Source organism: Arabidopsis thaliana, chromosome 3 (genome assembly GCF_000001735.4).
Source record: "Arabidopsis thaliana chromosome 3, partial sequence".
Lineage (NCBI taxonomy): Eukaryota > Viridiplantae > Streptophyta > Magnoliopsida > Brassicales > Brassicaceae > Arabidopsis > Arabidopsis thaliana.
In genome coordinates this window covers 3,847,731-3,863,938 of record NC_003074.8, presented here as the reverse complement: position 1 = coordinate 3,863,938, position 16,208 = coordinate 3,847,731, and the positions used below count along the sequence as shown (strand labels likewise).

At 38.5% G+C, this 16,208-nt stretch overlaps 5 protein-coding genes across 8 annotated transcripts; 3 read left to right on the top strand and 2 right to left on the bottom strand.

Annotated features, from left to right (window-relative positions):
- The first annotated feature begins 688 nt into the window (after positions 1-688).
- FAD2 (fatty acid desaturase 2) lies at positions 689-3,688 on the top strand. 2 transcript variants are annotated; one of them, NM_112047.4, is made up of 2 exons: positions 689-1,060; positions 2,192-3,688. In NM_112047.4, exon 2 carries the CDS (start codon positions 2,196-2,198, stop codon positions 3,345-3,347), a length of 1,152 nt encoding a protein of 383 aa, NP_187819.1. In that variant the 5' UTR covers positions 689-1,060; positions 2,192-2,195; the 3' UTR covers positions 3,348-3,688. The 2 variants fall into 2 exon arrangements, with proteins under 2 accessions (NP_187819.1, NP_001319529.1); NM_001337975.1 differs by lacking the exon at positions 689-1,060 and adding an exon at positions 1,441-2,099 and having other exon boundaries at positions 2,192-3,494.
- A 161-nt stretch (positions 3,689-3,849) lies between these two features.
- Positions 3,850-6,159, bottom strand: ACT11 (actin-11). The gene is made up of 5 exons (NM_112046.4): positions 5,996-6,159; positions 5,764-5,833; positions 5,258-5,651; positions 4,489-5,102; positions 3,850-4,395 (listed from the first exon to the last, which is right to left on the bottom strand). The coding sequence occupies exons 2-5, from the start codon at positions 5,821-5,823 to the stop codon at positions 4,330-4,332; spliced, it is 1,134 nt and encodes a 377-aa protein (NP_187818.1). The 5' UTR covers positions 5,824-5,833; positions 5,996-6,159; the 3' UTR covers positions 3,850-4,329.
- Positions 6,160-6,619: 460 nt separating this feature from the next.
- Positions 6,620-9,452, top strand: AT3G12100 (Cation efflux family protein). Of its 2 annotated transcripts, NM_112045.5 has the most exons (10): positions 6,620-7,083; positions 7,176-7,284; positions 7,422-7,461; positions 7,698-7,774; positions 7,906-7,994; positions 8,338-8,407; positions 8,538-8,576; positions 8,672-8,822; positions 8,911-9,000; positions 9,097-9,452. In NM_112045.5, the coding sequence occupies exons 1-10, from the start codon at positions 6,669-6,671 to the stop codon at positions 9,196-9,198; spliced, it is 1,182 nt and encodes a 393-aa protein (NP_187817.2). In that variant the 5' UTR covers positions 6,620-6,668; the 3' UTR covers positions 9,199-9,452. The 2 variants fall into 2 exon arrangements, with proteins under 2 accessions (NP_187817.2, NP_001319528.1); NM_001337974.1 differs by lacking the exons at positions 8,538-8,576; positions 8,672-8,822; positions 8,911-9,000; positions 9,097-9,452 and having other exon boundaries at positions 8,338-8,459.
- A 620-nt stretch (positions 9,453-10,072) lies between these two features.
- TET6 (tetraspanin6) lies at positions 10,073-11,814 on the top strand. Its single transcript, NM_112044.4, has 3 exons — positions 10,073-10,716; positions 11,097-11,413; positions 11,574-11,814. Exons 1-3 carry the CDS (start codon positions 10,225-10,227, stop codon positions 11,611-11,613), a joined length of 849 nt encoding a protein of 282 aa, NP_566411.2. The 5' UTR covers positions 10,073-10,224; the 3' UTR covers positions 11,614-11,814.
- emb2738 (GTP-binding family protein) lies at positions 11,801-16,196 on the bottom strand. Of its 2 annotated transcripts, none has more exons than NM_112042.4 (12): positions 15,701-16,196; positions 15,565-15,623; positions 15,380-15,472; positions 15,003-15,296; positions 14,511-14,650; positions 13,904-13,991; positions 13,328-13,516; positions 13,067-13,228; positions 12,616-12,809; positions 12,375-12,525; positions 12,103-12,271; positions 11,801-12,023 (listed from the first exon to the last, which is right to left on the bottom strand). In NM_112042.4, exons 1-12 carry the CDS (start codon positions 16,086-16,088, stop codon positions 11,959-11,961), a joined length of 1,992 nt encoding a protein of 663 aa, NP_187815.2. In that variant the 5' UTR covers positions 16,089-16,196; the 3' UTR covers positions 11,801-11,958. The 2 variants fall into 2 exon arrangements, with proteins under 2 accessions (NP_187815.2, NP_001078139.1); NM_001084670.1 differs by having other exon boundaries at positions 12,103-12,267; positions 15,701-16,147.
- Positions 16,197-16,208: the final 12 nt, after the last annotated feature.

Below are 16,208 nucleotides of genomic sequence, written 5' to 3'. Positions count from 1 at the left end.
TAGAAGTCCAATGCAAGAGACTTAACTTAATCATCCCAATTAATTGATTGCATTAACTTGTACTTGTATTTTCCGTCCGCCACCTAATTTGATTAATAATATAATAAAGATTACAATTGAAAACATAAACAAGAGAAAATCCGCACGAATCTACCAAAGTGCATCACGTTTGGGTATCCATACACGTGACCACCAGTCCACCACAACACAATGTCTGTAGATATTTTAATGTTTCACATGATAGAAGAAGCCAAACGTAAGAACTCTCTTTTCCACTTTTAGCCCTTTCCCCGCCTACCACTGCTTACGACTTGTGTAAGTGGCAAACTAGTAATAATAGAGACGAAACTTAAATATAAAAAAGTTGAATCCAACCAAGTTGGTGTTAATCAAATGGTTAAGTTATAATGGTGAAAGATTTGCCATGTGTATTGTATTAAGAGTTAAGACCAAGGTTTGGTTCCCATCACTTACGATTCTTTCTTTTCATATGATTCTAAAGTTAGTTATTATAAACATCTTAATTTACTACACAATATTCGGTAATTTCTACATATTTTAGAGATTAGTTTGAGTTTCAATCCATACTTTACTAGTGATTATAAATTAATATACGTACTTTTCGACTATAAAGTGAAACTAAGTAAATTAGAACGTGATATTAAAAAGTTAATGTTCACTGTTATATTTTTTTCACAAGTAAAAAATGGGTTATTTGCGGTAAATAAAAATACCAGATATTTTGAATTGATTAAAAAGGTTGAAATAAGAGAGGAGGGGAAAGAAAAGAAGGTGGGGGCCCAGTATGAAAGGGAAAGGTGTCATCAAATCATCTCTCTCTCTCTCTCTCTACCTTCGACCCACGGGCCGTGTCCATTTAAAGCCCTGTCTCTTGCCATTCCCCATCTGACCACCAGAAGAAGAGCCACACACTCACAAATTAAAAAGAGAGAGAGAGAGAGAGAGACAGAGAGAGAGAGAGATTCTGCGGAGGAGCTTCTTCTTCGTAGGGTGTTCATCGTTATTAACGTTATCGCCCCTACGTCAGCTCCATCTCCAGGTCCGTCGCTTCTCTTCCATTTCTTCTCATTTTCGATTTTGATTCTTATTTCTTTCCAGTAGCTCCTGCTCTGTGAATTTCTCCGCTCACGATAGATCTGCTTATACTCCTTACATTCAACCTTAGATCTGGTCTCGATTCTCTGTTTCTCTGTTTTTTTCTTTTGGTCGAGAATCTGATGTTTGTTTATGTTCTGTCACCATTAATAATAATGAACTCTCTCATTCATACAATGATTAGTTTCTCTCGTCTACAAAACGATATGTTGCATTTTCACTTTTCTTCTTTTTTTCTAAGATGATTTGCTTTGACCAATTTGTTTAGATCTTTATTTTATTTTATTTTCTGGTGGGTTGGTGGAAATTGAAAAAAAAAAAAACAGCATAAATTGTTATTTGTTAATGTATTCATTTTTTGGCTATTTGTTCTGGGTAAAAATCTGCTTCTACTATTGAATCTTTCCTGGATTTTTTACTCCTATTGGGTTTTTATAGTAAAAATACATAATAAAAGGAAAACAAAAGTTTTATAGATTCTCTTAAACCCCTTACGATAAAAGTTGGAATCAAAATAATTCAGGATCAGATGCTCTTTGATTGATTCAGATGCGATTACAGTTGCATGGCAAATTTTCTAGATCCGTCGTCACATTTTATTTTCTGTTTAAATATCTAAATCTGATATATGATGTCGACAAATTCTGGTGGCTTATACATCACTTCAACTGTTTTCTTTTGGCTTTGTTTGTCAACTTGGTTTTCAATACGATTTGTGATTTCGATCGCTGAATTTTTAATACAAGCAAACTGATGTTAACCACAAGCAAGAGATGTGACCTGCCTTATTAACATCGTATTACTTACTACTAGTCGTATTCTCAACGCAATCGTTTTTGTATTTCTCACATTATGCCGCTTCTCTACTCTTTATTCCTTTTGGTCCACGCATTTTCTATTTGTGGCAATCCCTTTCACAACCTGATTTCCCACTTTGGATCATTTGTCTGAAGACTCTCTTGAATCGTTACCACTTGTTTCTTGTGCATGCTCTGTTTTTTAGAATTAATGATAAAACTATTCCATAGTCTTGAGTTTTCAGCTTGTTGATTCTTTTGCTTTTGGTTTTCTGCAGAAACATGGGTGCAGGTGGAAGAATGCCGGTTCCTACTTCTTCCAAGAAATCGGAAACCGACACCACAAAGCGTGTGCCGTGCGAGAAACCGCCTTTCTCGGTGGGAGATCTGAAGAAAGCAATCCCGCCGCATTGTTTCAAACGCTCAATCCCTCGCTCTTTCTCCTACCTTATCAGTGACATCATTATAGCCTCATGCTTCTACTACGTCGCCACCAATTACTTCTCTCTCCTCCCTCAGCCTCTCTCTTACTTGGCTTGGCCACTCTATTGGGCCTGTCAAGGCTGTGTCCTAACTGGTATCTGGGTCATAGCCCACGAATGCGGTCACCACGCATTCAGCGACTACCAATGGCTGGATGACACAGTTGGTCTTATCTTCCATTCCTTCCTCCTCGTCCCTTACTTCTCCTGGAAGTATAGTCATCGCCGTCACCATTCCAACACTGGATCCCTCGAAAGAGATGAAGTATTTGTCCCAAAGCAGAAATCAGCAATCAAGTGGTACGGGAAATACCTCAACAACCCTCTTGGACGCATCATGATGTTAACCGTCCAGTTTGTCCTCGGGTGGCCCTTGTACTTAGCCTTTAACGTCTCTGGCAGACCGTATGACGGGTTCGCTTGCCATTTCTTCCCCAACGCTCCCATCTACAATGACCGAGAACGCCTCCAGATATACCTCTCTGATGCGGGTATTCTAGCCGTCTGTTTTGGTCTTTACCGTTACGCTGCTGCACAAGGGATGGCCTCGATGATCTGCCTCTACGGAGTACCGCTTCTGATAGTGAATGCGTTCCTCGTCTTGATCACTTACTTGCAGCACACTCATCCCTCGTTGCCTCACTACGATTCATCAGAGTGGGACTGGCTCAGGGGAGCTTTGGCTACCGTAGACAGAGACTACGGAATCTTGAACAAGGTGTTCCACAACATTACAGACACACACGTGGCTCATCACCTGTTCTCGACAATGCCGCATTATAACGCAATGGAAGCTACAAAGGCGATAAAGCCAATTCTGGGAGACTATTACCAGTTCGATGGAACACCGTGGTATGTAGCGATGTATAGGGAGGCAAAGGAGTGTATCTATGTAGAACCGGACAGGGAAGGTGACAAGAAAGGTGTGTACTGGTACAACAATAAGTTATGAGGATGATGGTGAAGAAATTGTCGACCTTTCTCTTGTCTGTTTGTCTTTTGTTAAAGAAGCTATGCTTCGTTTTAATAATCTTATTGTCCATTTTGTTGTGTTATGACATTTTGGCTGCTCATTATGTTATGTGGGAAGTTAGTGTTCAAATGTTTTGTGTCGGTATTGTTCTTCTCATCGCTGTTTTGTTGGGATCGTAGAAATGTGACCTTCGGACAGTAAAACTCTTGTACTAAAACTATCTCCCTATTGGCATTTCTTAAACTTTTAATAGTTACGTGCTCGTAGTGAATCTTGACTTGAGTCAACTTCTTGTTTAAGACCTGCCAAGTGTATAAGAGGGACAAAACTCTTTTAACAATTGCTCTCTCTAAGTTTTAGGTTTTGGAATTTGGATCATAGTTTCGGGGGTTCCAATGTTTTTTGTCTGTTCGTTTGATGCTTCGTCAGAGTAGTTATCAAACTGAGCACATTGTTTAAAAAAAATATTATTATGATTACTGGCGCTGTATTCCATACTGTGATAATGAAGTGAAGCGTGACAATGTTGACCATGTTGACCATGTCGATGAATTAAAAATGCCGAGTTAATCGTACTGTTTTTGTTGGCAGGTCACTATTCTTTCTATAACTCCAATCATGTGGTTCGGCTTTAGATTCCTCTTTTTTAGAATTAGCTTTTTGTAAAGAACTCCTGTCTTTTGCCTAAAATAAAAAGCCAAATCCAATGCCCACTGGCCACTGGTTTCATCCTTCTTTTTTATCTTCACAGAATTAAGAAGAGGAGAAAAAAGAAACTAAGAAAAGAAAATTTCTTTTTCGATTAATAGCAGAAACACCAAAAGAGGATAACAACAAGAAAGAAATGTAATGTAGTGGTGAAGAAACATAGAAAACAAAAGAATATTTTGCAACAAAGTCGATGAACAAAAGGCTTTACCAATACAGAACAATCATTCATCACTTTGATTTGAGCTTAATCTTAGAAGCACTTCCTGTGGACTATTGATGGCCCTGACTCATCATACTCGGCCTTTGCTATCCACATCTGCACACCAACAACATTTTGTGTATCACATTAACAATGGGCAACAAAAAAAAAGGACACAAAATTCCATATAAAACCGAATGATGATTTTACCTGTTGGAAGGTACTGAGTGATGCTAGAATGGAGCCTCCAATCCAGACACTGTACTTCCTCTCTGGTGGAGCAACCACCTTAATCTTCATGCTGCTTGGAGCCAAAGCAGTGATCTCTTTGCTCATCCTATCAGCAATTCCAGGGAACATGGTGGTTCCACCACTGAGCACAATGTTTCCATACAGATCCTTCCTGATATCCACATCACACTTCATGATGGAATTGTAAGTGGTCTCGTGAATACCAGCAGCTTCCATTCCCACCAAAGACGGTTGGAACAGAACCTCCGGGCAGCGGAATCTCTCTCCTCCAATGGTGATCACCTGTCCATCAGGCAACTCATAGCTCTTCTCAACGGATGAGCTTGTGTTTGCTGTTTCCATCTCTTGCTCGTAGTCAAGTGCTATGTAAGCAAGTTTCTCTTTCACATCCCTTACGATTTCACGCTCTGCTGAGGTAGTGAATGAGTAACCACGCTCGGTTAAGATCTTCATGAGGTAATCAGTAAGGTCACGGCCTGCAAGGTCCAAACGCAGAATAGCATGTGGAAGAGCATATCCTTCATAAATTGGAACAGTGTGACTCACACCATCTCCAGAGTCCAACACAATACCTGGAAACACACAAGACAATGGACAATGGTACCACATCAACAAAGCCAAGAAAGGGTACTTTCTTAATCTGAAGCTAAGAAGAACTTGGAAGTTTGTTCAATGCAATGGGTAGTAGTGATTAAAAAAATGGTGTAGGTGTTGAAGATCTTATTACCAGTAGTACGACCACTAGCGTAGAGGGAAAGAACAGCTTGGATAGCGACATACATGGCAGGAGTGTTGAAAGTTTCAAACATAATCTGAGTCATTTTCTCACGATTGGCCTTGGGGTTGAGAGGAGCCTCAGTGAGAAGAACAGGGTGTTCTTCAGGTGCAACACGGAGCTCATTGTAGAAAGTGTGATGCCAAATCTTCTCCATATCATCCCAGTTGCTAACAATACCATGCTCAATAGGATATTTCAATGTCAAAATACCTCTCTTAGACTGAGCCTCATCACCAACGTAAGCATCTTTTTGTCCCATACCAACCATGACACCAGTGTGTCGAGGACGACCAACGATGCTAGGGAATACAGCTCTTGGTGCATCATCTCCAGCAAATCCAGCCTAAGGAATTGGAAACACATATGAATGAACCAGACAAAACAGCATTGTATCCAAAAATAATAAAAGAAAAAGTTATCAGATTTATATCCACAAAGGTCATGTAAAGATGTACCTTAACCATTCCGGTTCCATTGTCACAGACGAGAGGCTGAATGTCTTCACCATCTGCCATTTTCTATATCCTGTCAAAATTGATATAAAAAATATTAGCATAATTGAACCCTTTATTTTGCAAGAAACAGAGGAATCTTAAGATCTACCAAAGAGAATTAAATTGAAAAAGCTTCATAAACGCATACTAATGAAGAATCAATGACGATGGAACGTTATGGAAATGTGATTACCTTAGAAGTTAGAGAGGGGATCTCTGAGGAAACGAGGAGGGTGGTGGTGTGGTACGGGTGTGTAGTTTTTGAGAGAGAAACGGAGCGAATGAAGAAGAGAATGTGAGCCGGAGAATTGAAGTTTAAAAAAGGAAGGAATAGGCCCGTAATAAATATTGATGGAGAAGATCTCAGCCGTTGATTTCTGAATATCACTTTGAACGAAGGAGGACCCCACGACCAGTCACGTTGTTGGTGGAAACAGCTGTCTTATTTAGCTTTCTAAAGAGAGTAACTGACATTTAATTATTTATTTATTACTAATTAAATCATTTCGAAAATTTGGTAACGTAACTGTAAATCTTCTCTCTCTCTTTTACTCTGTAAAGTAATTTAATGGGCTGGATAAAGTTCCTTAATGGGGACATCTACCTATAACAACCATATTTAATGGGCTGTATAATGTTTGTTGCATTTCATATATACATACACACTAACCAACCCTTTTTAACAATTGTTTTTTTCTTGTGCGGTCAATGCTTCTTGACTCTTTTGTATTCTATGGGCTTCTAAAATTATATATGGGCTTAGAACAGTGGCCCATTGACTTTACTGTATAAGCAGAGTTTCTTTGTACGACTGACTGTTGATTTTAGTATTTGCCGAAGTTGGAACTTTAAGATCAAAGAAGAAAATGGAGAGATCCATTTCCTTTAATCCTCGAGGCGATAACGAGCTCCCTGATGATCGGAGCAGCGATGTCGGATATGCTGCTAATGATCGGAGGCTTGCTTATTCTCGCTCGTTTCAGCAATCTCACGGTCCACGAACGCCGGCGGTCACGGAAGCGGCTAAGCCTTTTCTCGATAGGACGGTCTCGAGCATCGATATGCCGCCGGATATTTACTCCGTTGATGGAAGTGATGTGTTTTTCGGGGAAGGGAAAGATGTAGACATGGCAAAAGTGTCTGTTTTGGAAATGGTTTGGGAGGTTTTTGGAGTAGTGACAAGTGGAAATCGGCAGATGAAGAGACTGTTTCTGCTAATTGCGCTTAATGTGTTGTATTCTACAACAGAGCTCTCTATTGGTATCTTCACTGGTCGTGTAGGTACGATTTGGTTTCAGTTCTCTTTTTGTTTTAGGATTGAATCTCTGAATTGTTGATATTCTTTCTTTGAATTGTTTTGTGGACTCTTACAGGTTTGGTCTCTGATGCATTCCATTTGACATTTGGTTGTGGTCTCTTGACATTTTCTTTATTTGCAATGGCAACTTCAAGGAAGAAGCCTGATCATGCTTACTCATACGGGTGAGTTACAAGTAATTTGATTGGCTCAGTTGGTTAATCCATTTTATGATCTATTTTTCTCCCGAGACTGTAATGTGATTATGCTCAAGTGGTTGTAATTTAGGCATCCTTGTCTTCTCTTTTTTTTGGGTTCCCAGGTACAAAAGACTTGAAGTTTTATCTGCTTTCACTAATGCTGTAAGTATGTTCTTAACGTGTTTTGGATGTCATTTCCAGCTTTAGTGTAGATGGCTTGACTCAGTGTTAAAACTCTTTCCTTTACTGTTGCTGATAGAATAGAGTATTTTACAGCTCGTTAAAAAGATTTGGACTTCCATACAATCTATCTTTTCGTTTTGCCTTTCATTGTCTCTGTAGTTTATCTTTTTGGTTAATACTTTGATTTGTTTAATATTTGACATATGTGTAGACAGCTGTTCCTTATGTTCATGTCATTCTCCTTAGCTGTGGAAGCTCTTCATGCATTTATACAAGATGAATCAGAGCATAAGTAAGTTGATATTTTCACAAATGACATGCCTAGGAGTTTCTATATATATCTCTAGCACTTACTAAGTTTACAGTACTTGTTCCCTCTTGTTCCTTTCAGTAGTGTGATTTACTGAGATTTCCTTTATGTAGGCATTATTTGATTGTATCAGCGGTAACAAATCTGCTGGTGAACCTACTAGGTGTTTGGTTTTTCCGGAATTATGCTCGTGTCAATATTGGTATGTTTTTCTCTGCATTTTAAGTTCTGTTTAGACTTGTATGAATTGATGCTCATACGCTGCTTTATATTTTGATATAGCCTTTGTTGGTGGCTTTGGTATTCATTTGTAGAAATTGGCCACCCTTGTCAGTTTTCGCTTTAAAGCCAAAGAAGTAAGGGTGTTTGGTTAAGATAGAATCAGTACGAAGATTAGTTGAAAGAGAGAGTCAGCATAATTGTAACTGATCTGTCAAACGACTATTCGTTGCTTCTTGAAATTATCTGTCCCTTCTTTACATATCTAAAAACCACATGTTATCTTGAATTTTTTTCTTATATTCATAATATGCAATATGCTGCAGCCTACAGAAAAGCAGAAGATATGAATTATCACTCCGTTTGCTTGCACGTCATATCAGATTCCATCCGCAGGTGTTAATCCTCTCTGCCTTTATAAATTTCAAGCAGAATCGGAGAAAGCTATATAGAAAAGAAAATGCTTCCTTTTGCATCAAACTTATATACAGTCAACATGAAGTTTTCTTTGCTGCTGTCTTTTCAGTGCAGGTTTGATACTGGCATCTTGGCTCCTCTCGCTCGGGTAATACTCGCTTTCTTTGAAGGAGCTAAATGAATAAAAGTGTCTTCTTGCTTGACTACATTTTCCTTTTGCTCCTTATGCCTTGGCTTTTTCAGGGTTGAAAATGCAGAGGTCCTATGTTTAGGATTGGTATCGGTCACAGTGTTTATGCTTGTTATGCCACTCTTCAAAGCCACTGGTGGTGTCTTGCTTCAGATGGCACCCCCAAACATTCCTTCTTCTGCTTTAAGCAAATGCTTGCGACAGGTTCGCTCATAAATCGTTCCTCGAATGTGTACATATTTCCCATTGTTGATCAAACCAGGCTTCTCTTCAGCTCTCTCTCTCTGTACAGATTACTTCTCGAGAAGATGTAACGGAGGTTTTACAGGCACGTTTCTGGGAGGTTGTGCCTGGTCACACTGTTGGCTCACTCAGACTCCAGGTACTCACTTTTCTCCTTTTTTTTATATCGGTTAAAACATGAGCTCACACTAGAAATGGAAATGACTGGGTTTGTTATTTTGTTTATCGGCGTTAGGTGAAGAGCGGAATAGATGAAAGACCATTACTGCAATATGTATATGATGTATACCATGATTTGGGTGTACAAGACTTGACCCTGCAAACTGATTACACCTAAGCTGCATCTGCCTCTTCTTTGTTTTTAAATGCTGATTTGAAGATTTTTGGATGTATACTAGAGATCATGGTTCTTTAGGAATATAAATATTGTGAATTTTCAAGTTGTGACTTTGTGATATTGTTTTGTTTGTTTTTCATTTATGTGAATTTTCAACCACACAAAGACCACAAACCTTTGTATCTTCAAGCTTGTGGATATTTTGGCTCATAATGATTGGCGAATTAAAACATATATCATTTGCTAAATGTGAAAGTAAACACACAAAAATTCAATATGAGCTGAGACAAGATTTTAGCATTCCTTCTCGTTTATTTATACGATAAAAAAGGAAGTGGGGGAATCGGAGATCACATCAAGCTATATCTTAAAAACCTAATATTCCGAGGAATGGGCCACTAAAAGCATCTTAGAAAGAAAATTCATCGATTACGAAATCATCTCCCGTCCATGTCTATATATTATTCTTTGCTTACTCCTATGCTTCATTGAACATAGCACATTTATTTTATTCCACTTGTGATCATCCATTATATAAACCATGATTGCAGTTTTTGGACTAAAAGCTAGAAAAAGTTGTATTCTTTATGGTGTAATGTCTTAAGAACATATTTTAATGAAGGCACTACTTGATTTCTCTTGGTTGTGGTCTGCTCTGTACCAACTCCAACGACAAAAACGTATAATATAGAATAATAAACAAGAAACAATTGTTCAAAAAGACACTTTTATTTGAAAATTATACGGTTTTAATGTTATTGTTTAATTGATTCAACTCAAGAGAGAGAGGACCAAAAGAATATGATCATGAATCATCAAACCATTAACTCTTAACCTTTCCCCTTAAAAAATTCCCAATTGATAAGAGAGAATCAAAAGCCAAAAGTAGAGTTAACCAATATTATATCTAGAAAAAGAAGATTGTAAGATAAAGCTGATGAAATTCACATTGCAAGAAGAGAATCTGCTTACAAAAGAAAGAAGGCAGTGTTAAGTCTCTGATTTCTTCTTGATAACATTACTACTATGTACAGATTCAGCAACACAGTTATTGGGGTCTTAAACCTTCTCACCTTACTAGCCTCGATTCCAATCATCGGAACCGCTTTATACAAGGCAAGAAGCAGCACGACATGTGAAAACTTCCTCCAGACGCCGCTACTTGTTATAGGATTCATCATACTCATAGTTTCCCTTGCGGGATTCATAGGAGCCTGCTTCAACGTGGCATGGGCTCTTTGGGTGTACTTAGTGGTCATGATCTTCCTCATCGCTACCCTAATGGGTCTAACGCTATTTGGTCTGGTGGTGACGAGCCAAGGAGGTGGAGTGGAAGTGCCAGGGAGGATTTATAAAGAGTATAGGCTTGGAGACTATCATCCATGGTTGAGAGAGAGAGTTAGGGATCCTGAGTATTGGAACTCCATTAGAAGCTGTATCTTGAGTTCCAAGACTTGTACTAAGATTGAGTCTTGGACTACACTTGATTATTTCCAAAGAGACATGACTTCTGTTCAGGTACAATCTACTTTATGACATGATTCATGCTTGCTTAACAAATTGCTATAGTAATCTAATATATATCTTATCATATGATAATTTAAGCCTTTGATTTTATTTGTTTCTTCGTTTCTAATCGCGTGTAAAGCAAGCATGTGACTAGAAATGAAAAAGGCAAACGAATTTTTTCTTTCCGTGTGTGTTTTGTTGAATCGTATTTGTATTCTTACTTGCAAACAAAATGATAGTGTGACCTTACCAGTTTTTTGCTGTAAACATATAGTTTTCTCTTTTTACTTAGTTTGTGTTTGGCGTTTGCATTTAGACAAAAATATAGTATTATTGGGGAAGAAAAGGCTTGTTAAGAGTTAAGACGTGACTAATAAAAGACAATGCAGTCGGGATGTTGTAAGCCACCGACGGCGTGTACGTACGAAGCTGGAGTAGTGGACGGAGGAGGAGATTGCTTCAGATGGAACAATGGAGTGGAGATGTTATGCTACGAGTGCGATGCTTGCAAGGCTGGTGTTCTCGAAGAGATCCGTCTCGACTGGAGAAAGTTATCGGTTGTCAACATTCTCGTCCTCGTCCTCCTCATCGCGGTCTACGCCGCTGGTTGCTGCGCCTTCCACAACACTCGCCACGCAGCTCATCCTTACCATCCATCTGATGATAACCGCATGACCAGAGTCCGTCCTCGTTGGGACTATTACTGGTAACCTTATCTCTCTCTCTCTCTCTCTCTATATATATATATATATATCACTTACCAAATGCATGATCGTAAAATGAAAGTTTTGTTTCAAAATTATACTTGATCCGAATTGAGATCTTGGATTTTTTTATTTTTTGACAAAAGCATGTTCTTATTACAGGTGGAGATGGTGGCACGAAAAGAAAGAGCAGCTTTACTAAAAGCCGCATCGTTTTTTTGTTCTTAATCATTTTCTTTTTAGCAAACTTAGATTAAGAAAACACAAAGATAGTTTAAAAATGTTGATGTAGTCCTGTTCCTATAAATCATCAAGAGATTAGTAAGATTTGCTACGAGTGCATGAGTATATGCATATATTTTTCGTCTCACTTGTGAAATATACTCTATGGAAGACTTATTAGAGTTTACTATTCCTGCAATTTCACTTCAAAGCTCAAAACGAAAAACAAACAGAGTAGGTTGCAATGGAGACTAGCTAGGATTGAATTGTATATATATATTGATAGTAATTATTTTTCAATACAACAAAATTACATCGTCGGTTATTATGTTCTTTTGGTTGCAAGATTTCTCTGACGTGTAAGGCCTGCCATTCTCATTGTTCCTCCACCTGCAGAATTTTCCAAAAGTTATACAGATACTGTCACTATTTTCAAAAAGAATTACAACTTCATGCAAAAAACTCGTACCTCCTCCATTTTTGTCAGATCTTTTACGGCTACGCCAAAGAAGCCGAATTGGAGTCCCAGCAAAGCCTGCATCAGTGCGTAGCTGTTTCTCCATATACCTTCTGTACGTATCCGAAAACAGCTTTGCGTCGTTTACAAAGAAAACAAACGTCGGTGGCCTTATTGCTGCCTGCATTATACAACCATTTTATATACAGACAAACAAACCCGAAAAGCCTCTAATGCATTTTCCTTTACTGCTACTAGAAAACATTGGGAGATGTTTTTATTACCTGGGTGCAATAGTAAACGCGACCTCGCTTGCCTCCACGGGTCCTTGGAGGGGATTTAAATGCAACTGCTTCTCTTATCACTTGGTTCAATATAGCCGTACTAAGTCTTCTTGATCTCTCCTTTTGAACCGTAGCAGCAGCAACCACAATACTACATTTGAATTATATATTATCAAACAGACTAAGTAAAACCGGACTGTAAGGTTGAAAATAGTTTTTGAATCATTTGAAGGAGACTCACTTGTCAACGCTATGGCCAGTTATTGCGGTTGAATAAACAATAGGTGCCCATTTGAGGGAACGGAGCTTCTCCCGAACATCGTCCTCGTAATGTGCTGCAGTCTCTTGGTTTTTGTTCGGTATTGTATCCCATTTGTTTACAACAACCAGACATCCTTTCCCTTCTCTTTCTATTCTTTCTGCAATCTTCAGATCCTGTGTTTCCAATACATACCATTAGAAAAATTTCACATGATAAGAAAGTTCATCATTTTTCCTTTGTTACAATAGCAAGGTACTTTTGTGTTATCAAATCCTTTGTGACATTCTAAAACTATGTCAGTAAAATTGTTTGTTGTTGGACAGGGAAATAATTATACTGTATGGTTCAACTCTGTCTATACCAAAACAGTCTGCATGCTCTACAATTGCTAATGAGAAACAGTCATCAGTGTCAGTTACTAGTGAGATACCTGCTCTGTTATGCATGCCATAGCTTCAATGACAAGGGCAACAACATCAGAACGACGAATTGCTCGAAATGCACGATTCACTGACATGGCCTCTGTAGTGCTGCCTGATGAAGCCACAGATGACTTTTTCCTGATCCCAGCTGTATCTATAAGCCGAAACTTCTGCAACACAGTTCATGATCATATTCAGGGTTAAATGAACAGGTATTCACCGAAAGAAAACTAGGCCACAAAAAACACAACAGACAAAACTGAACGAACCTCCCCATCTGGTCCGGTAAATTCTGCATCTATAGCATCACGGGTAGTGCCACTAACAGGGCTAACAATTGTTCTATCCTCTCGGACAAGTGCATTTAAAATGCTACTTTTGCCAACATTTGGCCGACCAATAATTGCAATGGCAGGAATGTAGTTTTCTTCTTCCTCCTCTTCAATGTTCTCCATGATCTAGAAAAGTCATTGAATCGTATGGGTGCAACAGATGTAAGAAAATGTTTTAATATTTGGTTTGTAAAGTGATGCCTATTGAACATAGTTGTCAATGCTACTCATCAACAATAATTATTTGAAGGAGACGTACATGTCAAGGCTATGGCCAGTTATTGCAGCTGAATAAACAATGGGTGCCAATTGAACATATTCAAAAATGCCTTAAGGTATTTGATAATTAAGAGATGAAATTTTGAGGGTGTATATAATGTAGATTCAGACCTTGAATTTTTTTTCCAGAAACACTATACTTCGATACAGAACTCTCTTCATAAAGGACTATTTGCCAATATCTCATATTCCTGCACAAATTTGTTTCTGAAAGAAAGAAAGGCCATTACAAACCTCGAGTTTAATTAGGCCAGAACAAACAAGATCAAGCAGCTCTCCTGTTCCAGTTCCCGACAATGCAGAGATAGGGATAGGTGTGAACCTGGAAATTCCACCATGAAATCAATGAAAACACAAAACAAATGCACAGAAGCAAAGTAACTAAAATGTTTAGCATTGCATGTAAATCATTTTCTCTCCGGCTAAACCACAGCTACCAACCTCCAGCAAAATCTCATAAATTTGTTGGATAAACTACTCACTCGCATTCAAAAAGAAAGGTGAACATCAAAATAGACACTATAATGGGAAAAAGTCATTCTGATGCTTACAAATTTCGCCAGGTCCATAAACTCATCAAAATAACAGAACTAGATTCATAAATTAGGACAAGACTGTGTTGAATAAGAGAGTAACAAATATTCAAATCATATAAAAGTACCAAATGACGTTTGTCCATGAATTCTATATTTGTAGAAAGTTAAAACACTAAATGAAAAGCTATCTTCTAAAGAGAAGCTCTCTTATTTTCAGCACGTTTTTATCCTTAAACCACATTTCCCCAAAACAAGCCTACTTTGTGCGCAAACATGATTCTGAAGTAGGATGAAAGTCAATTTACCCTAGAGACCAAAATTCCGAAGCCTGCATGAGTCCTTTACGTGGCGATTCACACTTGTTCACCGCGAGAATGATATACTTATGTGAGTAGTACTTCCGCAACCAGTCTGCAATTTCCACATCAGCACCTGATGGCCCTGCCTGCATATCGAGTACCAAAATCAATACCATATATCAATGACATGGCATGATAACCAGGAAACACTCCATTGTACTTTACAGTAAAAGAATTCACAAAACCAACTTGATATGTTCCAGATATAAGTCACAGCTTTCTTGAGTATTTGGTAATATCTTCCACTAAACATGAAATCTATTGAATATTTCGTCGATAACCAACTCCCACCTATTCATAGTATAAGTCTAAGAAAATAACACATCAACCAAATTATTTTTTGTTGTTGGACTTTGTTTTTATGGCAGGAATCGAAAAGCCTAACAGGAAGAAAGGCAAAGACAGAAAAGTTAAGGAGATAGAAGATAAGCACAGAACCTGGCCATCGACAACGAAAATAATAACAGCTGATTCGTCGACAGCTGCTGTAGCTTGTTTCTCAATCATGGAAGGCATCCTTGCAATAGCTGCTTCCCTAGAGCTTAGTGGAATACCTTCCATGCCAATGGTGGTTGACACATTCAGCTCTTCCATGACACCAGATGGTGACTTTGAAACAGTCATAACTCCTCCGGTGTCTACCACCACAAACTCTTGATCACCCCAATATGATCTACCATACAATCGATCCCTAGTAACTCCAGGTTCATCCACTACAATAGCTCTATTCTCCTGAAATGCATTGTAAAGACAACTTACATAAAATGGTAGGAAAAAAAAAAGAAAAAAAAAATTCAAATGTTAGCAAAACTTACCCCAACAAGGCGGTTGAACAATGCTGATTTTCCGACATTAGGCCTTCCAACTATAGCAACTCTTTGGAGAAGATGCTCTGGTATCTGCTGTGTCTGGTTTTTATTTTATTTTATAGTCATGTCAGTAATCTGAAGCCTCGTAGATAAACTAACAAAGAAAAAATTCAAAAATTCAATTGACTAACATTTTTGGCTAGCCTTTTCCCTTTTCTACGAGTTTCCTTCCCCTCAATGGTCTCATCCTCTGGAAACATCAAACTATGATCACACACTGACAGTGTATTCCACACATATGCACAATAAAAACAGGGAAGAAATTACCGATTTTGAGCTCGCGAGACAGAGTGGTAGCATAATCTCTCACGATATCTCTCGCTTCTTTCTCAAGAACGGAGATATCGATGGAGTCGTCTTCGTCATCCGAATAATCATCTGCGAAGTTATCTTCAGCATATTGGTCGAATTCCTCGAAATCTAGCTCTTCCTCAGCAGAGGAACCATCCAGAGTTGCTGCAACAAGGAAAGGGAAGCGAGAGGAATGCGGGTGTTGGTGAGTGTAAGAGAGAACTGACAAGGATGGGATAATCGAAGAAGAGGAAGATGGTGAAGAAGTCAATGAAGTTGAAGAAGCTAGAGGAGAATAAATCCTAGAAATTGAGGGCATGGTGAAGAACCCTCTGGTTGTCAACGAATCGAGTAGACTCGCCATTTTTGGCAGAGCAAAGAAAAAGAGAAGAAGAAGAAGAAATTGCCAGAGAGGTTTATCACACTTATCTTCTGGGTTTTTAACTCTTTTATCGTTTGATGGATCCGGAACCGGATGAACCGG

Excerpts from the sequence above, each read along its gene's own strand:
- FAD2 (NM_112047.4), top strand. The coding sequence starts at position 2,196 with ATGGGTGCAGGTGGAAGAATGCCGGTTCCTACTTCTTCCAAGAAATCG.
- ACT11 (NM_112046.4), bottom strand. The coding sequence starts at position 5,823 with ATGGCAGATGGTGAAGACATTCAGCCTCTCGTCTGTGACAATGGAACC. Across the intron at positions 5,652-5,763 it reads ATGGAACCGGAATGGTTAAG|GCTGGATTTGCTGGAGATGA; the intron begins GTACATCTTTAC and ends CCAATTCCTTAG. Across the intron at positions 5,103-5,257 it reads CGCTAGTGGTCGTACTACTG|GTATTGTGTTGGACTCTGGA; the intron begins GTAATAAGATCT and ends GTGTGTTTCCAG.
- AT3G12100 (NM_112045.5), top strand. The coding sequence starts at position 6,669 with ATGGAGAGATCCATTTCCTTTAATCCTCGAGGCGATAACGAGCTCCCT. Across the intron at positions 7,995-8,337 it reads TTATGCTCGTGTCAATATTG|CCTACAGAAAAGCAGAAGAT; the intron begins GTATGTTTTTCT and ends AATATGCTGCAG. Across the intron at positions 8,408-8,537 it reads ATATCAGATTCCATCCGCAG|TGCAGGTTTGATACTGGCAT; the intron begins GTGTTAATCCTC and ends CTGTCTTTTCAG.
- TET6 (NM_112044.4), top strand. The coding sequence starts at position 10,225 with ATGTACAGATTCAGCAACACAGTTATTGGGGTCTTAAACCTTCTCACC. Across the intron at positions 10,717-11,096 it reads GAGACATGACTTCTGTTCAG|TCGGGATGTTGTAAGCCACC; the intron begins GTACAATCTACT and ends AAGACAATGCAG. Across the intron at positions 11,414-11,573 it reads CCTCGTTGGGACTATTACTG|GTGGAGATGGTGGCACGAAA; the intron begins GTAACCTTATCT and ends TTCTTATTACAG.
- emb2738 (NM_112042.4), bottom strand. The coding sequence starts at position 16,088 with ATGGCGAGTCTACTCGATTCGTTGACAACCAGAGGGTTCTTCACCATG. Across the intron at positions 15,473-15,564 it reads GGAAAAGGCTAGCCAAAAAT|ACACAGCAGATACCAGAGCA; the intron begins GTTAGTCAATTG and ends AATAAAAACCAG. Across the intron at positions 13,229-13,327 it reads TTACCGGACCAGATGGGGAG|AAGTTTCGGCTTATAGATAC; the intron begins GTTCGTTCAGTT and ends ACTGTGTTGCAG.